The sequence below is a fragment of the Phacochoerus africanus genome, chromosome 16 (assembly GCF_016906955.1).
Source record: "Phacochoerus africanus isolate WHEZ1 chromosome 16, ROS_Pafr_v1, whole genome shotgun sequence".
Taxonomy (NCBI): Eukaryota; Metazoa; Chordata; class Mammalia; order Artiodactyla; family Suidae; genus Phacochoerus; species Phacochoerus africanus.
Window position 1 is genome coordinate 33,318,617 of NC_062559.1, and position 20,409 is coordinate 33,339,025.

The 20,409-nt window shown below is 37.7% G+C and overlaps 1 protein-coding gene across 4 annotated transcripts in view; it reads right to left on the reverse strand.

Moving 5' to 3' along the window:
- Positions 1–20,409, reverse strand: part of ZNF277 (zinc finger protein 277) — a 115,222-nt gene that overhangs the window by 32,095 nt on the left and 62,718 nt on the right. For all 4 annotated transcript variants that reach the window (XR_007132596.1, XM_047763175.1, XM_047763173.1 and 1 more), the window contains exons 3-4: positions 15,375–15,463; positions 15,039–15,121 (exon numbers count right to left, since the gene is read on the reverse strand). Coding sequence is in view for 3 of the 4 variants with exons in the window: in XM_047763175.1 (XP_047619131.1) it covers positions 15,039–15,121; positions 15,375–15,463 (172 nt within the window). In the remaining variant the exon portion in view is untranslated. The remainder of the gene's footprint in view (positions 1–15,038; positions 15,122–15,374; positions 15,464–20,409) is intronic.

Below are 20,409 nucleotides of genomic sequence, written 5' to 3' on the forward strand. Positions count from 1 at the left end.
TCAGTAAAACCTCTGGACACCAAAGCTCAGGTAATTGCTCCTGGTTGGCAATACTATGTATATTGTCACACAGGGATGTTCCAGGGGGCAAATCATCCCTGCTGATGACAGAGGCTTTGTGTTTGGGGCTCTCCCAAACCTCACCCTACATGTATCTCTCTTCATAGTTCTGATTAGTACCTACTTCTATAATAAAACTGTAATTATAAGTGTAGTGCTTTCCTGAGGTATGTGAATTGTTAAAGCAAATTGATGTACCCAAGGGGGTAGTGGGATCCCCCCCTGAATTTGTAGTCAGCTGGTCAGACGTGAAGGCAGCAGCCTGGGGATCCCCCAACTTGTGGCTGATCTTTGAAGTAAGGATAGTCTTGTAAAGTCTGGCCTAACTCTGTGAAGCTAGAAGTCATTGATAATACCATGTGATCTAATGGGCGATATATTTAGAATTAAGTAGAGCAAATAAGATGGACTGTTTGTCCTACTGATTTTCAAAAGCTGACTCTCATGCCAAAGCATAACCCAAAACTTAGTGAAAGCAAGGCAGAAGGGTGGGTTAAGAGCTGTCACGATACAATATAGTTACCTCCTTCCTCCAGATTGCAGGTTCAGAGTTTAAGGCTACCTAGAAAAACTATGAATTTCCTCAAACAATTTTTCCTGAACATTGCTTTTATAAATATGGTTGATAATATTCTTGATGTTGTCCTTCCATTCAAATAGCTAGAATGCTGCTTTTCTAAGCTCTTACTTGGATGCAAAGCCATAGACCTTAGAATTAACCAAGAAACATTTGAGTTGACATCTCCCTGTTAAAAACTGTATAGTTCTAAACATGGACTGGAGTTGGCAGGGAAAGTTTGTCAAAAACGACTCAAGGGATAGACACACATTAGACAAAAGAGTCCCCTAAAAACTCACCCTCCCAATGCCATCTACTAGCCTCTGAAGTTCTACTTCACTTATCATGGTCACAACCGTTAACATGGATTACAGTTTAAGGAAGGTGTCACCAGCTGCTTGGCCCTGATTGAGTAGGAATGTACCCAAAGAACATCTGACAATGAGTGACGATTTGCTGGTAAATCCTCCAAGGAAAAACTTCTGGCAACATGTATACCAAGGTAACTAAATATAGTAATTTACTGATACAATATTCACTGATAACTCAGCCAAAAGGCTAAGATTAAATACTAAAGAATAATGGGTTGAGAATTTATTTATGACAACTAGTTAGGTCAATTGTCTCTTTTATTAGACAAATACATTTGTGTGCGTATGTCTTTTTGAGTTCTATGAAAAGAAGAAAAGCATCTACTTTAACCAAAAGAGGCACTTTAATCACCAAAATATTAATTAAAATAAAGCAGAGGTAGAAAGGATTTCCGTCTGTTTAGGATGAGGAAAACCAAAAGAGAATATCCTTACAATGAGAAAAAGCTGGATTAAAAACAAAAACCCCCAAACATCAACTTATTTTGACTCCAAAAAGCTGAAGTCATAAGGCAACCAAACTGAATTCCAGAAGGTGACAAGCTCTCTGAAGAGAGGCAGGGACACATGAACTACTTTACCTTTGGCAGAACGTGAGAGGAAAGGGGCAAGTAAGAAGAAAACAGCTGAAATTTTAAACAAGTTTTCAAGGCTAAATCTGGGAGGCCTGGACACAAAGGGATCTAGCTCTTTTCTAGAGGTTTCCTCCAAGTTCTCAGGAGAAAGAAATATGAACAAGAGCCCTTCGATGGTGAACAGGCATAAAATAAAATGCTGCTTGCTTCCTAGGACCATTCTTTAACACACAACAAAAGCTTGATATGGCTGGCTGGGGGAAGGACCCAGACTCCACAATGATACAAAGCAGAGGTCTGCTGGTGCTGGGGAAAGGAGCAAAAATGCTGAGGAAGTAAGTAGTATTATTGAGTTCTTTCTGAGTGTTAGATAGTGTTCTGTGGCACAAGAGCTGGGTATAAAGACAGGCCTGGAAGATAACTAACTTAACGGTTTTAAAACAAGTTTGAAAATGCAGTTTTCTCAGAACACCCAAGAAAATTATAGGCATGTATTTTGGCGTTGACGGATTTAAACATTAAAAAAAATTAATATTTAAGATGCTTAACATTTACAGAGATGAAGTTTGTCTTCTTAAAAGTTGGGGTAGGTCTGGCCCCAACCTGATGGAATAGCAGGGAAAGAAAGCAGACTGAGGAGACCTGCAGCACCACCCTTTGGTGATTCTGCTCCCCTGTTATGTCCAGGGACCAGTGAAAGTCCGGAGTGTATTTGCTTTTTGCTTATATGCTGGGATTACAAAAGACCCTCACAAGAAAAAAATGAGCATTCCACAATCTCAAAGGAGCAAAAACTTAGGAAGAATCAGTTCTGGAACAGTTCTGAATTTAAAATTTTCAGCTATCAATAAAACCTCAGGGTAAAAAATGAAGCAGTAGTTAACACAATGGAGGCTTAAAAGAAAAATAATAAGAATTCTTAATAGGCAGATGCAGAAAAGGGTCTATACTGTTGATACAAATGAGTCATGAAGTACCAGCTTTCTTCTCAAGTCATCTGTTTACCATACCAGAACCCAGACTGCAAACCCAAATGGCAAAGCCCCTCATTCACATAGGGCGTGCTGATGGGCCTTTTCTCCCAAAGAGTGTGAACATTCACTGCTTTGAGGTACAGCACTGGAGATTCCGGACTGGCATTCCTTTGAGGAACTGACCTCGAGGCACAGAGAATGATTCATCAGCTATCACTGGTGATAAATAAGAAAGAGGCCAAGGAAGTCTGTTTCCTAACCATGTCCTGTCCTTCATTCCCCCACCAGCTTGAGGAGTAAATGATGTGAAAATGATACATATACACTGTAGCTAATAGTTAAATCAATGCTCCACAGAAGGCAGTTTTTCCTAAATCACTTCAGTCAACCAATGGAATTACTCTCAATGTCTTTACCTTCCAAAAGCATTTCCAAGACATTCATTTGCCTATAGCTCCATTCTAGAGGCTCATCTCAGGTACCACCTTCTCCAAAAACTCTTCCCCTTCAAAAAGCGATTAGATTTTAGAGACGAGCATTCCAAGTGGCGCTGGAGAAAGCGTGGTGTGTGTGAGGAACAGGCATGGCTGGTGTGACTGGATACAGTGAGTAAAGGGAGTGGGTGAGGGAAAGAGGCACCAGACCTTTAGGGATCTTGGTGAGGAGGCTGGATTTTTATTCTAAATAAATTTGAAAGTATTGGCAAATTTTAATATTGGAGTTATATGAATTGAATAAGTAAACATGACATAAATTATTAAAATGGGTCTTGAGATTGTTTCAAACTCACATTCAGGATAAAAAATAACGTCATCTCTTCTTGTTCTTTCTGTCATTTCTTACACCTTCTGACAGTAAGCATGGTATTTTCATCTAATCTCAGAGTTATAGTAAAAGCTTATTTCTATCACACCTTTATTTCTATCTGATGTAACACTTAATATGAGCAAACTATAGTATAAAATGCTAAGTAACACGAATTTAAGGATTAGGGGACAGATTTGCTAATAAAGTAAAGTACAAACAAGAATAAATTTTGTGTACAGATACTGATGTCCCGTTTTAACCCAACCACTTTTGGGACAGAATCTGCTTGCACTTAAGTATTTTAGAAACTCCCTGACCAGAGGTCAAGTAAAAAGCTACTTCCCCCCAAAAAAATTCCCTTTTTTTTTTTTTCTATTTCTTGGGCCGCTCCTGTGGCATATGGAGGTTACTAGGCTAGGGGTTGAATGAGAGCTGTAGCCACCAGCCTATGTCAGAGCCACAGCAACGTGGGATCTGAGCTGCGTCTGCAACCTACACCACAGCCTCACGGCAAGGTGGGATCAGCAAGGCAGGATCCTGCTTGCCAGAATCTGATGACTTAATAAGCATATGAATTTATGTCAGAATGAAATTCATGCAATAATACTTAAAAACACATCTCTGCATGTAGAGGCAGAAATAACTGCATTTAAACAAGAATTATCAATGATACAATACAGCTTCTTAAAAATAAATCAATAAAGTCCAGTGTTTTCAGCATTTTATGTGATGAGGGAAAGTTAACTTTATGACCCTATCAAGATATCTTAGATGAATAAGAAAACATATGTCTCCTTTGTCATAGATTAGTTGGTTGTAAGTGCATGGGTTTAATTCTGGGCTTTCTATCCTGTTCCACTGATCTATATTTCTGTCTTTGTGCCAGTACCATGCAGTTTTGATGACTGTTGCTTTGTAGTATAGTCTGAAGTCCGGGAGCCTGATTCCTCCAGCTCCATTTTTCTGTTTCAGGATGTCTTTGGCTATTCTGGGTCTTTTGTACTTCCAAACAAACTTTAAAATATTTTGTTCAAGTTCTGTGAAAAATGTCCTTGGTAATTTGATAGGGATTTGCATTGAATCTGTAGATTGCCTTGGGTAGTATAGTCATTTTGATAATATTGACTCTTCCAATCCATGAGCATGGTATATCTTTCCATCTATTTGTGTCATCTTTGATTTCTTTCATCAGTGGCCTGTAGTTTTCAGAATACAGGTCTTTTGTTTCTTTAGGTAGGTTTACTCCTAAGTATTTTATTCTTTTGGATGCGATGGTAAATGGGATTGCTTCCCTAATTTCCTTTTCTGCTTTTTCATTGTTAGTATATAGAAACGCTATCGATTTCTGTGTATTGATTTTGTATCCTGCAACTTTGACAAATTTGTGGATGAGCTCTAACAGTTTTCTGGTACAGTCCTTAGGTATAGTATCATGTCATCTGCAAATAGCGATAGCTTTACTATAGACTATACAATGGAGAAAGGACAGCTTGTTCAATAAGTGGTGCTGGGAAAACTGGACAGCCACATGGAAAAGAATGAAATTAGAACACTCCCTAACACCATACACAAAAATAAACTCCAAATGGATTAAAGACCTAGATATAACACCAGACACTATGAAACTCCTAGAGGAAAACATAGGCCAAACACTCTCTGACATAAACGACAGCAACATCTTCTCAGATCCACCTATCAAGAGTATTGACAATAAAAACAAAAATAAACAAATGGGATCTAATCAAACTTCAAAGTTTCTGCACAGCAAAGGAAACCCTAAACAAAATGAAAAGACAACCCACAGAATGGGAGAAAATCTTTGCAAGTGAATCGACTGACAAGGGATTAATCTCCAAAATTTATAAACAACTTCTGCAGCTCCATACCAAAAAAACAAACAACCCCATCCAAAAATGGGCAGAAGATCTAAACAGACAGTTCTCCAAAGAAGACATATAGATGGCCAAGAAACACATGAAAAGATGTTCAACATCACTCATTATTAGAGAAGTGCAAATCAAAACCATGAAGAGGTTCCACCTTACACCAGCCAGAATGGCCATCACCCAAAAGTCTACAAACAAGAAGTGCTGGAGAGGGTGTGGAGAAAAAGGAACCCTAGTACACTGTTGGTGGGATTGTAAAGTGGTGCAACCACTGCGGAAAGCAGTATGGAGATTCCTCAGAAAACTAAACATAGAACTACCATTTGATCCAGCAATCCCACTCCTGGGGATCTATCCAGAGAAAACCACAACTCCCAAAGACACATGTACTCCAATGTTCATTGCAGCACTATTTACAATAGCCAAGACATGGAAACAACTTAAATGTCCATCGACAGAGGAGTGGATCAAGAAGATGTGTTACATATACACAATGGAGTATTACTCAGCCATTAAAAAGAACAAAATACCAGCATTTTTTGCAACATGGATGGACCTAGAAACTATCATGCTAAATGAAGTCAGCCATACAATGAGACACCAACATCAAATGCTTTCACTGACATGTGGAATCTGAAAAAAGAACAGACAGAACTTTGCAGAACAGATGCTGACTCACAGACATTGAAAAACTTATGGTCTCCAGAGGAGACAGTTTGCGGGGTGGGGGGAATGTGCCTGGGCTGTGGGATGGAAATCCTGTGAAATTAGATTGTTATGATCATTATACAACTACAGATGTGATAAATTCATTTTAGTAATTAAAAAAAAGAAAAAAAATTAAATAATAAAATGTGTAATCTGTCTTTAAAAATAAATAAATAAATAGAATTCTAAAAAAAAAGAAAACATATGTCAATGACTAAAGAAGACAGACAGTACAATAAAAAAAGCCAGGGAGAAATTTACCTGGATGATGAGGTACCCCCCCAAATCCATGAGATTTAATCTGATTAATATCTCACCTTTTTGAAAGATATCAGTACCTCCCACCTTTTTGAAATTGCAACAATAAAGGCAATAACCATCTGCTTGCTACATAGGATACAGTCAGTATTTTCCTCCTACTTTGAATCTCTGTGAGGTGGCTTTTGAAGAGTAAGGGAGAGAAACAGAACATCTTTAAAAAATTAACTAGTAGACAAAAAAATTACATAGATCTAATCATTTATATGGAAAAGATCATCTCAATGAAAAAAAGAAGTTGAAATACAGAACAAAAAAATGCAAGAGTTAAACACATGAGAACTAGAAAAGCCTAATTTCTATTTATATAGAATCTAACCTAAGCAGGAAGAGAACTTTTTATAAAAACTGGAAGGTGACTAAGGGAGATTGAAAAATGCTCACCTTTTACTCCAAAGAAGAGAGAAGCTATGAGGATGGCATAGATCAGTATAGTATTACCTGCATGAAGAAGTATTTTATTGGCCAAACTCAAGGTCAAGTATAGCCCTATGGTTCTCTAAAGATAGAAGCAACTCTAAAAACACACTATTTTTTAGTTTTAAAAGAAAATATAAGCTTCTTCGGCCCAAAAGAATAAGAAATTCCTATCCACCACTGACTTAAGATAATAAGAAATTAGATGAAAAAATTATTAGCGAAGGAAACAGAACACTATTATTTATTTACACATGTTTTTATGTTCTGTACATCCATTTTTATTAATTCTAAAATTATCAATTTAGAAAACGTCACATGTTGCATCATTCTCTACCAGGAGGATCCTTTATCAAATTGGATCTTTGTTCTATTGATACAGGATCCTGGTAGAGAATGATGCTGGAAGTTGGAAAAGAGGAGTTTGAGTTCTTTCCTATTTATTACAGTATATAACTGTGGCCTTGAGCATATTTCCTAACATTCAACCCTGTTGTTTCATCTAAACAGAGACAATAATAGTGCCTTAGAGATCTCCTAGAGCCAGTGTATATAAAAATTGCCATGTAAATTTTAAGTTCCTGTTGAAGAAATTCTAAGTGGTAAACTTCAGGATTCAGCTTAGTATTATTTCAGACTGGGTCTACAATGTTTCCTAAATGAAAACATTAATTAATCTGAAGGTTAACATCACTCAGTGGTCACTCTAGCTAACTTGATCTCGATGGTACTGCTAATAACAATGCTACATTCAATGCGTAATATCATCTTGTATTTGGGAAAGTTACTCTAGAAGCAGTTAGAGAATTTGTGCTACAAAGCTTGGGATCACGCAAGAAAGGTACAGATGTATATTGACTTTTCATTTTGAGTTTCTTTTTTTCTTTTTTCTTTTTTGCCTTTCTAGGGCTGCTCCCGCATATGGAGGTTCCCAGGCTAGGGGTTGAATTGGAGCTGTAGCCACCAGCCTACGCCAGAGCCACAGCAATGCAGGATCCGAGCTACATCTGCAACCTACACCACAGCTCACGGCAACGATGGATCCTTAACCCAATGAGCAAGACCAGGGACCGAACCCACAACCTCATGGTTCCTAGTTGGATTCATTAACCATTGCGCCATGATGGGAACTCCCATTTTGAGCTTCTTATTAAAAAAAATCTCTGAAATCTATAAAGAAAAGTGGCACAAAGAAGAAAAATCTTAGTGGGAGATATGTAATTTCATTTTGTTATTTTGCTGTGGGGGGAGGTGGAATATATGAAGTAGTATTGAAAAACAAACAATCCCCCCCCCACTATTTCTCTTCAGAGGATCAACTTGCAATATAGGTTAAATTATCATGAAATTGACCTCTCAAGCTGGCATTTATAATAGTGATTTAAAAAACCCCTTTGATGCAGCTAACTGGATGTCTCCCCTCATTCCAACTTAACTAAAAGTTATATACTGCTCTGAGAGCTTATGAATGCCACTTCTACTGTAGGCAAATGTAAAAACTCAATTTTTTTTTTGTCTTTTTGCTATTTCTTGGGCCGCTCCCACGGCATATGGAGGTTCCCAGGCTAGGGGTCGAATCGGAGCTGTAGCCGCCGGCCTACACCAGAGCCACAGCAATGTGGGATCCGAGCCGCGTCTGCAACCTACACCACAGCTCACAGCAACGCCGGATGGTTAACCCACTGAGCAAGGGCAGGGACGGAACCTGCAACCGCATAGTTCTTAGTCGGATTCGTTAACCACTGCACCATGATGGGAACTCCAAAACTCAATTTTTTTTTTATGTTTAAGTGAAAAGTGCAATCTGTGACTAAAGATGTCTGCCTCAGCTATTACATCTTCTTTAAATCAGAAAGATCTGACTACACCAATATTTCAGGATTAAATTTACATTAATACTTTATAAACAAGGCTCAGTTAAGACACAAAAGTGAGCATGACAGTCCCAAACATTAGAAGGCATCTAATCTAGTAAGAAAGACAGATTTTTAAACAACAAAGTATAATTGAAAAGCCAAATAAAATACTGTATTAATAGAGCTTAGAAGAGATTATTAATTCTGACTGGTGGAATCAGGAAGCTTTTGTGGAAAGTGTGGTATTTGAGCAATGTTTTCAGGGGGTATGTTATTTACACAGGTGGGGCTGTCATTCCTGACTGATTCCTCAAAGCAGATTCCTCAAAGTACCTGACACACTTGAGTAACTGCGAGACGACTGTTTTCACTAGAGTGCAGTCTCTACAAGGGCAGGGGCTGTGGCCTCTTTCATCCATTGTTACATCAACAGCATTTAACACAATGTCTGGAACAAGATAACATTTTATTAAATAAATGAATGAACTGGGTACTGGTTAAGTGAAAGACAATATGGAGACAGGAACTGGAAATAAAGTTTGAACCCAGAAAAGATTAAGAATATGTAGATGATGGAGTTCCCGTCGAGGCTCAGTGATTAATGAACCTGACTAGTATCTGTGAGGATGCAGGTTTGATTGCTGGCCTTGCTCAGTGGGTTAAGGATCCAGAATTGTCATGAGCTGTGGTATAGGTTGTAGATGAGGCTCAGATCCCACACTGCTGTGGGTGTGGTGTAAGCCAGTGGCTGTGGCTCTGATTTGACCCCTACCTAGCCTGGGAACTTCCATATGCTGTGGGTGTGGCACTAAAAAGAGAAAAGACCAAAAAAAAAAAAAAAGATGAAAAAGACTACTGCAGGTTTTAGAAGAGAATAAAATGCTCTGCTATATTTTTTAACATTAAAATTCTGGAGGTAATGTCAATTGGTCAGAGTGATAAATCCAATATACAAGATAAGATTAAAGGTACTAGGACTGCAAAGAAAGGTATGGATATGGGGCTCAAAGGTGGAACTGACTGGACTTGACCTTGACAAATGACTTTGGTATGGGGATGAGTTAAAGATGATTCCTAAACTAAATGACTAGTGGAATGGAGGTACAATTGCATAAGGAAAAGAAAGCAAGCAAACTGAAAAATCTAGTAGAGAAAAAAGTTCAGTTTTAGGCACAATGAAATGAAGGTGTTGAGGAGTTCCCTTGTGGCACAGTGGGTTAAGGATCCAGCGTTGTCACTGCAACGGCTCAGGTTGCTACTGTGGTGTGAATTCAATCCCTGGCCTGGGAACTTCCACAGGCAAGTGGGCACCTCCACACCCCCGACTCCCTGCACAAAAAAGAAGAAGAAGGTGTTCATTGAAAATCCAAATGGAAAAGTTCAACATAATGAAAGTTAGAACTGGAGTTCAGTGGTGAGCCGGGAGGAAAGCTGTGGATGAACTCAACTAATGGATATTTATTCTGTCTGCCTATTCTGTGCCAGCACCAAAGTTTAAGCCATCACTATAGCAGTGGTAGTTTTAAGAGTGCGAACATGGTTGCACGACCTTGGAAAACTTAAAAAAAAAAAAATGTTTATTTTATTTTTTTGGGTCTTTTTGCCTTTTCAAGGGCCACATCTGAGGCATATGGAGGTCCCCAGGCTAGGGGTCTAATCGGAGCTATAGCTGTCGGCCTAGATCACAGCAATGCCAGATCTGAGCGGCGTCTGCAGCCTACACCACAGCTCACGGCAACGCTGGATCCTTAACCCACTGAGCAAGGCCAGGGATCAAACCCGCAACCTCATGATTCCTAGTCGGATTCGTTAACCACTGAGCCACGATGGGAACTCCCTGAAAAGTTTATTTTTAAAATTAAATTTAAAAGAAAAGAGGGCAAAGAACTACTGGAGGAGGTTAAGGCAGAATGATGAAATCAGGGGAAAATTTTTAAAGAAGCAAGTTAAAGGGAGGAAGGTGCACAGGCTATATTCAAACCCTCAAAAATTTTCCCTAATTCTCTAGTTTCCTTCAGAGTGCAGGTGAAGGCATTCAAAGTGCCAAGCAGGACTCTTTAAAATACAACTGGGAACACAGACAAATTTCATAAATGTCACAACAAACCAGTGAGGTCTACAAAAAAATGGAAAAAGTGGATCAATTAGACTCTATATGCTTCCAGCCACTTACACATAAACTAATTTTTTTTTTTTAAAGGGGTTTGGAAAAAATACCAACATAAACTTAGCAGTATAGTGAGCACTACTGAAGGATATTTGAATATAAGACATATTCCCTGCCCTCAAAGAAATTACAAAGTCATTTTGAACTAAGGCAGATCATACAAAGGTATTTATATTAAATCCTTTATTTACAGAGTTCCAAATGAGAGAGTAAATACAAATCATATCTATGCAAGTCATCACCAAAGCAAGTCAGGAGAGCAAATGCCACTCTAATTTGAAGGCCTTCCCTCACAGACTTGAGCTTGAGTTGAGATCCTACTGACACTGAACTGAGTTCATTCAAACATAGAATCGATTATATACTCATTACAATAAGCCAATTTAAGTGGTTTAAACTACATTTAAGCATCTTTCAGGAATGGTATACCAATTCGCAGTCCTTAAAGTGGCTGAAAAAGTGCTTGTCTTTTTAACACTCTTGCCACCACTTAGTATTACAGTTCTCAAATCTTGTTAACTTGATAGAACAAAAAAGGTGTATGATTACTTTCCTTGAAAGCTATCTCATTTGATCATTTGAGCTTCCTTCTGGAAATGCCTGCTACTGATTTGTAGAGCTCATTATACATAAAAGAGAGACATCTTGTCTTCATTGCCAGCTCCCAAAGGAAGACCACCCAGGCCAATCTCATGCTTCCACACTACAGAGCATAAAATTGTGATGAAATGGCTGGTTGCGAATTCAGCCCATCTTCTTGCTATGTGGCAAATCTTTTCTTTCTATTGATCTTCTAGCCATCATTCCCAGTGGTAGCCTATTATAAACCTCCTTTGCTTTCCCTATAGTCCAATCCTAGCCCAAAACCCCTGTCTACATAGACGTGTCAGACTATGAGCAAGTCTCAGAGCCTAGAAAAAAAAGAATACAAGGCAGAGTTCCCTGGTGGCCTAGCCATTAAGGACTCAGTGCTGTTACTGCTGTGGGTTGGGTCGATCCCTGGCCCAGGAACTTCTGCATGCTGTGGTAACCGGCAAAAAAAAAAAAAAAAAGTACAAGGCACTTGGTAAGCAGAATAAATAACTACTAGACTCGCATGGGTGGCAAGGCCTGAAAAGCCATGAAAAATTTGGCTTAATTCCCCAGCTTTGCTTCTCATTCACTAAGTGCTCCTGGGCAAAATAATCTCTTTATACCAGTTTCCTCATCAGCAGAACAGCATTTCATAGCTACTTCACAGGGTTACTATGAAGCAAGGATCTACTGAAGGCATGGCATAAAGCTGGCACTCAGTAATTGTTAACTTCTTTCCATAGCTTCAACTTGGTCTGCAGTCTGTCAAAAGTTATCAAGCTTTCAACAGATTTTTCTACAGTTATATTTATCATCTTCTCTTCACTTTACTCTCATGGGCAATGAAGAGACAGACATCAATGGGTCTTTATCACTAGAAAGTCCTGGGAGTTCCTGTCGCGGTGCAGCAATTAACGAATCCGACTAGGAACCATGAGGTTGCAGGTTTGATCCCTGCCCTTGCTCAGTGGGTTAAGGATCCGGCGTTGCCGTGAGCTATGGTGTAGGTCGCAGATGAGGCTTGGATCCCGCGTTGCTGTGGCTCTCGCGTAGGCCGGTGGCTGCAGCCTCCGATTCGACCCCTAGCCTGGGAATCTCCATATGCCACAGGAGCAGCCCTAGAAAAGGCAAAAAGACAAAAAATAAAAATAAAAATAAACAAAAAAATAAAGTCAACGCTCCTGGCACCAAAAGATTTCCACAATTATTCATCTTACCTCTTCAAATTCCTCTTACTCATCCCTCAAAAATCTTTCTACCTCAGCCAGAACAGATTTAATCAACTTTTCTGAATATAGCTTGAACATAAAGAGCCGTATCTATTTTCCTCCCCTTTCCAAATACCCAAATACATCTCATTGTTAAGATACAATATTACTGTTATTTGTATTATTGGCAACATTTATTGAGTGCTTCCTATGTGGCAGATACTGTCCTAAGTATATGACATGCATTATCCCAATCTTCACAAGCCCTGTGAGGTACTCTACCATTACCTCCCTTCCCAAGACAAGAGCATGTACTTGCCTTTTTTTCTCTAGACTGTACACTCTTTTATGACATGAACTAGGCCTTGTGCTTTTTTTGTATGATCATCTAGTTACATAGGAATTCAAAGAATATGCATGGATGTATGAACTGACTGCAATTTCATATTTTCTTTCTTTTAAGCTGCCATAATGCTCACTTTAATCAAATCTACCACTGTGTCAGGGTACAAAGTTGGCAAAAAGATGGGATGTTGTGATTTGTCAAAAGAAATAAATATTTGGCTTTAATCCCCACTCCTGACATTTAGCTTCTAAAATCCTTGGAATTTTCTAAATGTTTAGAGCTATGAAAGTGCTTCTTATTATGTTAATGAGCTGACTTTGGAGAGCACACAGGTAACCTAGGGATGAGGGCCAAACATGTGATTTTGAGGGTTGGAACTTTCACTCCCTCAATGGTTGATGATTTTATCAGCCATCCCTAAGTAATGAGATTTTCATAAAACCCAAAATGACAAGGTTCAGAGAACTTCTAGGTTGATGAACCAGAACACATCTACATGCTGCCTTGGTGGGCCTCAAATTCCATGGGAACAGAGCTTCTTTGTTTAGGATCTCATTCTATGTGTCTTTTCATATGGCTGTTCATTTGCATTCATTAATGTCCTTTGTAATAAACCAGTAATCTAGTGAGTAAACTAGCTTCTTGAGTTCTGAGAGCCACTCTAGCAAATTAATCAAGCCCAAGCAAGAGGGGTTGTGAGAATTTCCGGTATTACAGCCAGTCAGTCAGAAATCTAAGTATCAATCTGGATTTGTAACTGGCATCTGGAGTGGAGGGCAGTCTTGTGGGACAGAGCCCTTAACCTGTGGGATCTGATTCTGTCTTTGGGTAGATGGTGTCAGGACTGAGTTCAACTGGAGAACATCCGGCTGGTGTTAAAGAGTTGTTTGGTGTGAGGGAAAAACCCACATGTTGCAGTTGGTGTCGGAATCTTAAAAGGTTATCTAAATCTTACAGATGTAGCTATTTCTAGGGACTTGAGTCTACCTGCAGACATACAGTAAAGACTCTTGTGTACTGAGGAACAGTAACACTGAAGTAGTAATGGTTTGAGTTCTTATAAAGAAATAGATATGGGTACTAGGATTATTACAGTTTGATCATTTATGATTAAAACCGCTGTGAACAAGAGTGAAAACACGCATAGAAATAAAAAATTATGAGTAACCAGACAAAATCAAAACAAAATCCCTAAAATCTGACAGTAAATTTAACCTTATTCTGCAGATTTCTTAGATACTACAATAGGGAAAAAAGAGAAACTCATGAAGTCCTATTTCTTCATTGGGTTTGTTGCTACAGGAAAAGCATAATTTGTCTTATACATAAATCAATACCCAACAATATTATCTCTCCTTAGGGGAGAAATAATCATTTGAGATGTTGATAAAATATAATGTGCTTCAGGGGACTTTCCCAAATCTCATGTCTTTGGTAGATAGAATTTATTTTCCTCCTAAATCTCTCGAGGATTCAGCAGAAACACTGAAATCAAGGCTTTCTCTTATAACAAATCTAGTCAGGTTGAAAGATACAGGGAACTTTTGTAAGTAACCACTAAAGGAAGCAAGTCATAAACAAGTAATAGTTGAGATTAAGTGACAAAAAATGGAAAATTGGACAATTTTAAACAAAACTAATAACTTCAAAAAAAATAACCAATTTTTGTTCAACTTATGAAAACAAAAAATTTCATACCTGCAAATGCTGTTTTTAAAGACTAAACATCCTGAGATTTTCAAATTAGTTTGCTTATAGTTAAGGGTGAAAATGAAAAAGGCTATTATGATCAAACTATATGCTTAATTCATAAAGGGGAATAAAAGAAGTGCTAGTGCATAGCACATTCCAGAGGGACCAAACCAAGTTAATCAATTCAACTCAATTTTAGCTGAGGGCATTTTTCCACAACAGCTAAACCCTAGCATGTGTCAGGCAGCTAAAATTACACTAAAATGTGTAAGCTGTGTTGTTATTTTAGAGATAATCCAGGAAGCAAAACAAAGCCAAAAATTTTCTCTGCATTTTTAACATGAAATGCTTTAATCTTCTATCCATGTGTATATTTAAAGTTTTAAGATCTTTATGTAGTATCTGCTTTTTTATATATGTTAGAAAGTTTCCAGAATAAAAACAAACAAAAAAAGAGCAGTAACAAAAATGATTTTGTATATTTTTCCAACACACTGTTTATCCTTTAAAATAGTTCTTACCAGTCTCTGTTTCTGAAGCTCTTCTCTAAGTACTCTATCTTCTGGTAAAACATCACATAACAAAAAATAATTGTCTTGTTCTTCTGTTGACAGATTAGGAAAATAAATGAGAAAGGGTATTTATCACTTTTTCCAAAATAGTTTTATTTCTTAAAAAAATACATCTGTCTATGTCTATGACGATCTCTCTTCTGGTATATAGTTCTGTTTTAGTTTTACTGAAGTTAGGCAACATAAACACAACAGTTTAATTTTAGAGAATTATAATTTAATAAAGATTATTCCTTTGAATTTTTGAATTGTAGGGCAAAAATGGTAGTCAAGATATACACTTACCAATTGGAGCTGTGGAATTGATTCTTATCACACTACAAAAATCTGTAATGGGCTGTTCAGTGAACCTTTTCCTCCAATATAAAATGTACCTTAGAACAATCAAAACAAAAGAATGTGAAGACTCAACACACTACTTTAGAACAATAGGATTTTATAAGAACATTTAATTATCCTAAAACAACAAATCAAATGTTGACTGAAAACTGCTAGAAAATTTGTAAATAGAAAAGCAGCAGAGCACTGTATGAAATATGAAATAAGTATTTAATGAAATGAAATTACTCTGTAAAGGCATGATTAAATTTTACCATCCCCAAATTCAATAAACCGACATATAGGAAAGTTAAAATGAATTATTTCTACGTGAAAATGAAGTTTTTCTGAAATCACATCTAAGTTTATGTGAATTTAAAATGCAGCAATGATTAAATAGGCTTTATCACATATTTTCCAATAAAGTGAAAGCAGAGTGGTTATCTTATACATCAAAAGAACAGATCATAATAACGATGGAATGAAAAGTCAGTCTAAATTCATTATCTATATAACAAGATAGAACAATTCCATATGTGCACACTGTGTCTGAAATTAGGCAAATTTAGCTTTTAGAAAAATAGTCAGGCTTACAATTCCTGTATCTAATGAGCTGAGTTAGAAGAATACACTGGCTAATATAAAAGGATAGCCTAACACCCAGACCTGCATTATCTGATGAAAGAGGGAGTAAGAGGACAGGATTCAACAAGCTGTTCATCTTTCCACTTATCTAACGAGATTTATATTGACAAACGCAACTTCATTTATCAAATGGTACCAGGAAGAGAAGGTGATTTCCTTCATGAGGATGAAGGAAACAGAAAGGCTGACACCATAGCTGACAATTTAGCAGGTTACACGGCTGACGTATAAAAAAGAAACTTAAAACAAAGAACCAAAACCTGTGAAAGAGATGGAACTTAGTGAAACAGATGAAGTACACCAAAAAAGGCAGGAACTTGGACATTTTAAATGGTTTGATATAGCACCTAGCAATGTTTACACATGGTCCACATTAAATGGTTTCAAGAGTACTTGAAGAGTCCTATAAGGTTCTCTAAGTAGCTGCCAACTCCTAGTATTTTGTCTTCTTTTTATTATTCTTACTTCCCTTTTCCTTAACATTTATTTCCCAATCCCATGGTGCTCTATACAAAGGGCATTCAGCAATTAGCAAAAAAAAATGTGAGAGAGGCAGAGAAACAAGACAAGACCTAACATAAAATACCAATGGGTGACAACACTGAGTAATAAAGTTCATAAGTAAAAGGAGTAAAAGAATAATGCATGAAAATAGAACCACTTGCTTTAGTTCTTCTTCCTCATGTATAACCACACTGTCAACCTGGATGATTAAGAAGGGGCAACTCTTTCCTTATAAAACAGTGATAGGCCTTATTTTAAGAGATCTGAAAATGATGTATTTAGGCTCCAGCTTAACCTCAAACCATAAATACCAGAAATGATGCACCACAACCCTGTGGCTAGCTCACTGGCTTTCATATTAGAAGTATCAGAGTAAAAGGCATGTCAGATCCATCAAAGTACAGAAAGAGGAAAAGTACCCACAAAAGGCTTAAACATTATTTCCTTTGCCATCCTGGGCCAGCTTCTGCACCCTTCACTCCTCAGTATCTTACACAGCTACTCTTACTCCTTCTTTACTTCACCATTAGTCGCTTTTTTCCCCTACAGGGGAAAGAGGGTAAAAAAGAGAAAGACAAGACAAGACTTAAGAGAATAAAAATAACATTCCTCGCCACTTTTCTTATTCTTCCCTCGGCATATTTTCTATTGCAAAGTGGTGACAGGGACGAAGGACCACAGGGGAACCACCAGTGGAAATGTAGGAACAGAAGATGGATTGTTCTTCTAAACCGACATACAGGTATCTATTTTCGTGAGTAATCAAGTTTAAACAGCAGAACCAGGTGCTGAGATAACTGACAAAAAAACTAGGAGAGTCAAGTTCCTTCTGGAGTTCTGGCATGGCTACCACTAGAACACACCAAGGAGAGATTCATCCATCATTCCTGACTACTTCACTGGAGGCCATGGGGGTGATACCCTCTGGACAAAATGGAGAATGGTTGTCAGCCCTTTATTTATTTATTTTTTTTAGCCCTTTATAATATTATTTCCATTCAGAGCCTACAGTTTATTAAAAGACAGTGATAACTCCTTGAACACACAGGCTGTTTACTTTTAGAAAATGATCACAGACTTAGAAAAGTATCTGTGTGAAACTACATGAAGCAGATAACCAGGTAAGAGCAGATACTAGTGATTAGACTGTCCTTTGAGTTGTCATTGACTTCTTCTTTAATAAAGAATCAACACCATAAGAGTCTCTTATCTGCATAGATCCTTGTGCTAGAAGTAGTTTTGCTTATAGTTTGCTTAAGACTATGGTCAAATCTTCAAAGCTGATGTTCTAGTAACTGACTCCGGCAGTCCTGCAGGCAGTGGTGAATAGAAGAGCAGGGACTCTGCATTCAGAGATATGAACCTGAACTGAAAGGTTTTTTTTTGTCTTTTTTTTTTTGTTGTTGTTGTTGCTATTTCTTGGGCTGCTCCCGCGGCATATGGAGGTTCCCAGGCTAGGGGTTGAATCGGAGCTGTAGCCACCGGCCTACGCCAGAGCCACAGCAACGCAGGATCCGAGCTACATCTGCAACCTACACCACAGCTCACGGCAACACCGGATCGTTAACCCACTGAGCAAGGGCAGGGACCGAACCCGCAACCTCATGGTTCCTAGTCGGATTCGTTAACCACTGCGCCACGACGGGAACTCCCTAACCTTTCTGAAACTCAGTTTGATCACTTGCAACATGAATTGTTGATAATTAAATAGGATAATACATATAAAGCAGTGTCTACCATCCTGGGTGGTTAATAAATGGAAATTATTATAAGAAAAGTAACATATTTAGATAAGATTTAAGTAGTAAAAATTGGTTTATTCTAGAGAAATATTGGTGTCTAAAACAACAATGATAACGTTTCCTCAAACATTTAATGAACAAGGTAAAACAGTTATATTAGTGGTGTCAGAGGGTACACACAGGTGGTTAAGGTGGGGCAAGAGCAAAGTGATGATGATGATGATAACAGGGATGACAATTATTAGCAGCTACCATTATTGAGACCCTACCCGCCCAAGGTCACACAATTAGAATAAAATTAGGATGAGAATTGGGATGTCTCTAGCTCCAAATCCAAACTCAACTCTTCTACAAAACAGTGCCTCTCACATCACACGAGGACCAGTCTAGGCAAAAATTGCAGAAAAAGGCAGGAACAAGAGACAGCCCCTAGAATTACAGTTGTGATGAATACCTGAAGAATTTTTTTTCCTTAGAGACCAAGGAGAATGGTTTTTGATAGGCAAAACCAAAGTACAGAATTGAAGTAGGAAGAGAAAGGGAAGGTTTTCCTTTTTGAAAAGCACACTACCTGAAAGCAGCTCTTGTTCAGAACTGCTCCTAACTTCCTTCTCAGGTATTAAAAGTTGACACAAGCTGTCTGGGGCTGTCGAACTGGAACTGCCTGACTAGGCAAGAAGTACAAAAAGGTAACCCCTACAGAGGCGCTGATTCCTTGATGTGCTGATTCCAAAAGTCAATGGCTCTTAGTCCCCAGGCCTTCATTCTGGGTCCTATTCTCCTTGATCTTTGAAGAGAAGGTTCACATCACCTATTTATGTTTTATTATAGTTTACCTCACATAGTAGGCACACAATTACAGCATCAGTTGACTTAAAATCATGGTTCTGTCTGACAGAACTTAACTTTCCTCAAACAGTTAAGGTTTCCCATGGGATGGAGGGAGAGAAGACACTGCTATATGCTTATAGCCTGGCAGATTTTACACTGGTTAAAAGTTAGTTTACTGCTCCATGAATAAGTGGTCATGAATTCTGGAAAGGATGTTTTTCAAATACCATCTCTAGGAACATCTCTGAGATATTGTTAGGCAGTTTCTGAGGGAAGGAGGATAAAGCAGGTAACAGGTCAGTCCAATAGGCACAAAGCTATCATTTCAGTGGTTTCCTCCTGACCAAAGGTTAGATGACAACAACATCAAAGAAAAACTCATGTTACAAAAGCAAAATATAACCATAAATTATCATATAATTCAAATATATAAAATTGTGTATCATATCTTATTGTGGTATACTATAAAAATAGATGTGAATTACAACATTTGACGTAAGTCTAAATTTAAGATGCACTCCAGTTAAATAATACATAATAATACTTCTTCAGTTTATAATTAGAATTAGAAGGTGTCAATATATCCATTTTTCTTATGGTTGGTAAAAGCATATAGATAAACTGGATTCAATAGAGTGAAGTCTTAAAGACAGCAGATCTTCAATACATGCTCTTGTGGCATTCCTGCCCACCCACTAAAACTTACTGTTCAATCATTTAGTATTCCTATTTCTCTTCTTCATTTTTTTCCGACTTATTTAAAGTTGTGATTGCAGCCACTCAATATATAAAGGAAGCCATGAAATAATATGTGGCTATGAACCTTTTATTTCGAGGACAGTTATCATGGCATTTCATATTTTATCACAGACATAAAAATAATTATTAGGCCATCTGCAAATACTTTCTTTAAAAGGACTTCAATAATGTCTTATCAAAAAAAAAAATCCTGGTAGCAATATCTTGCCTGCCTAGTTCCCTACTTGTTACTGGTGTGCTTACTGACAGAAGCATAAAGATTTGAGGTATAGTTGTTAATTAAGTAGCACTGAATGAGTGGAATTTAATATAGAAAGGGGCAAGAATCAAGGAGTTAACATTTTTCTTCTGGAAAAATTTTATCTACTGAATAAAAGTTAGCAAATAGTTCAGCATAAATAATTATGTTAATAAATGGCTCGAAGGAGAGATTTTTATTACTTTGTTCCTATAGAAAAATGTCAAATATATTTAACATGAAAATTTAGAGCTTATTTCTTAAAAAGGACAAGGTAAATCCA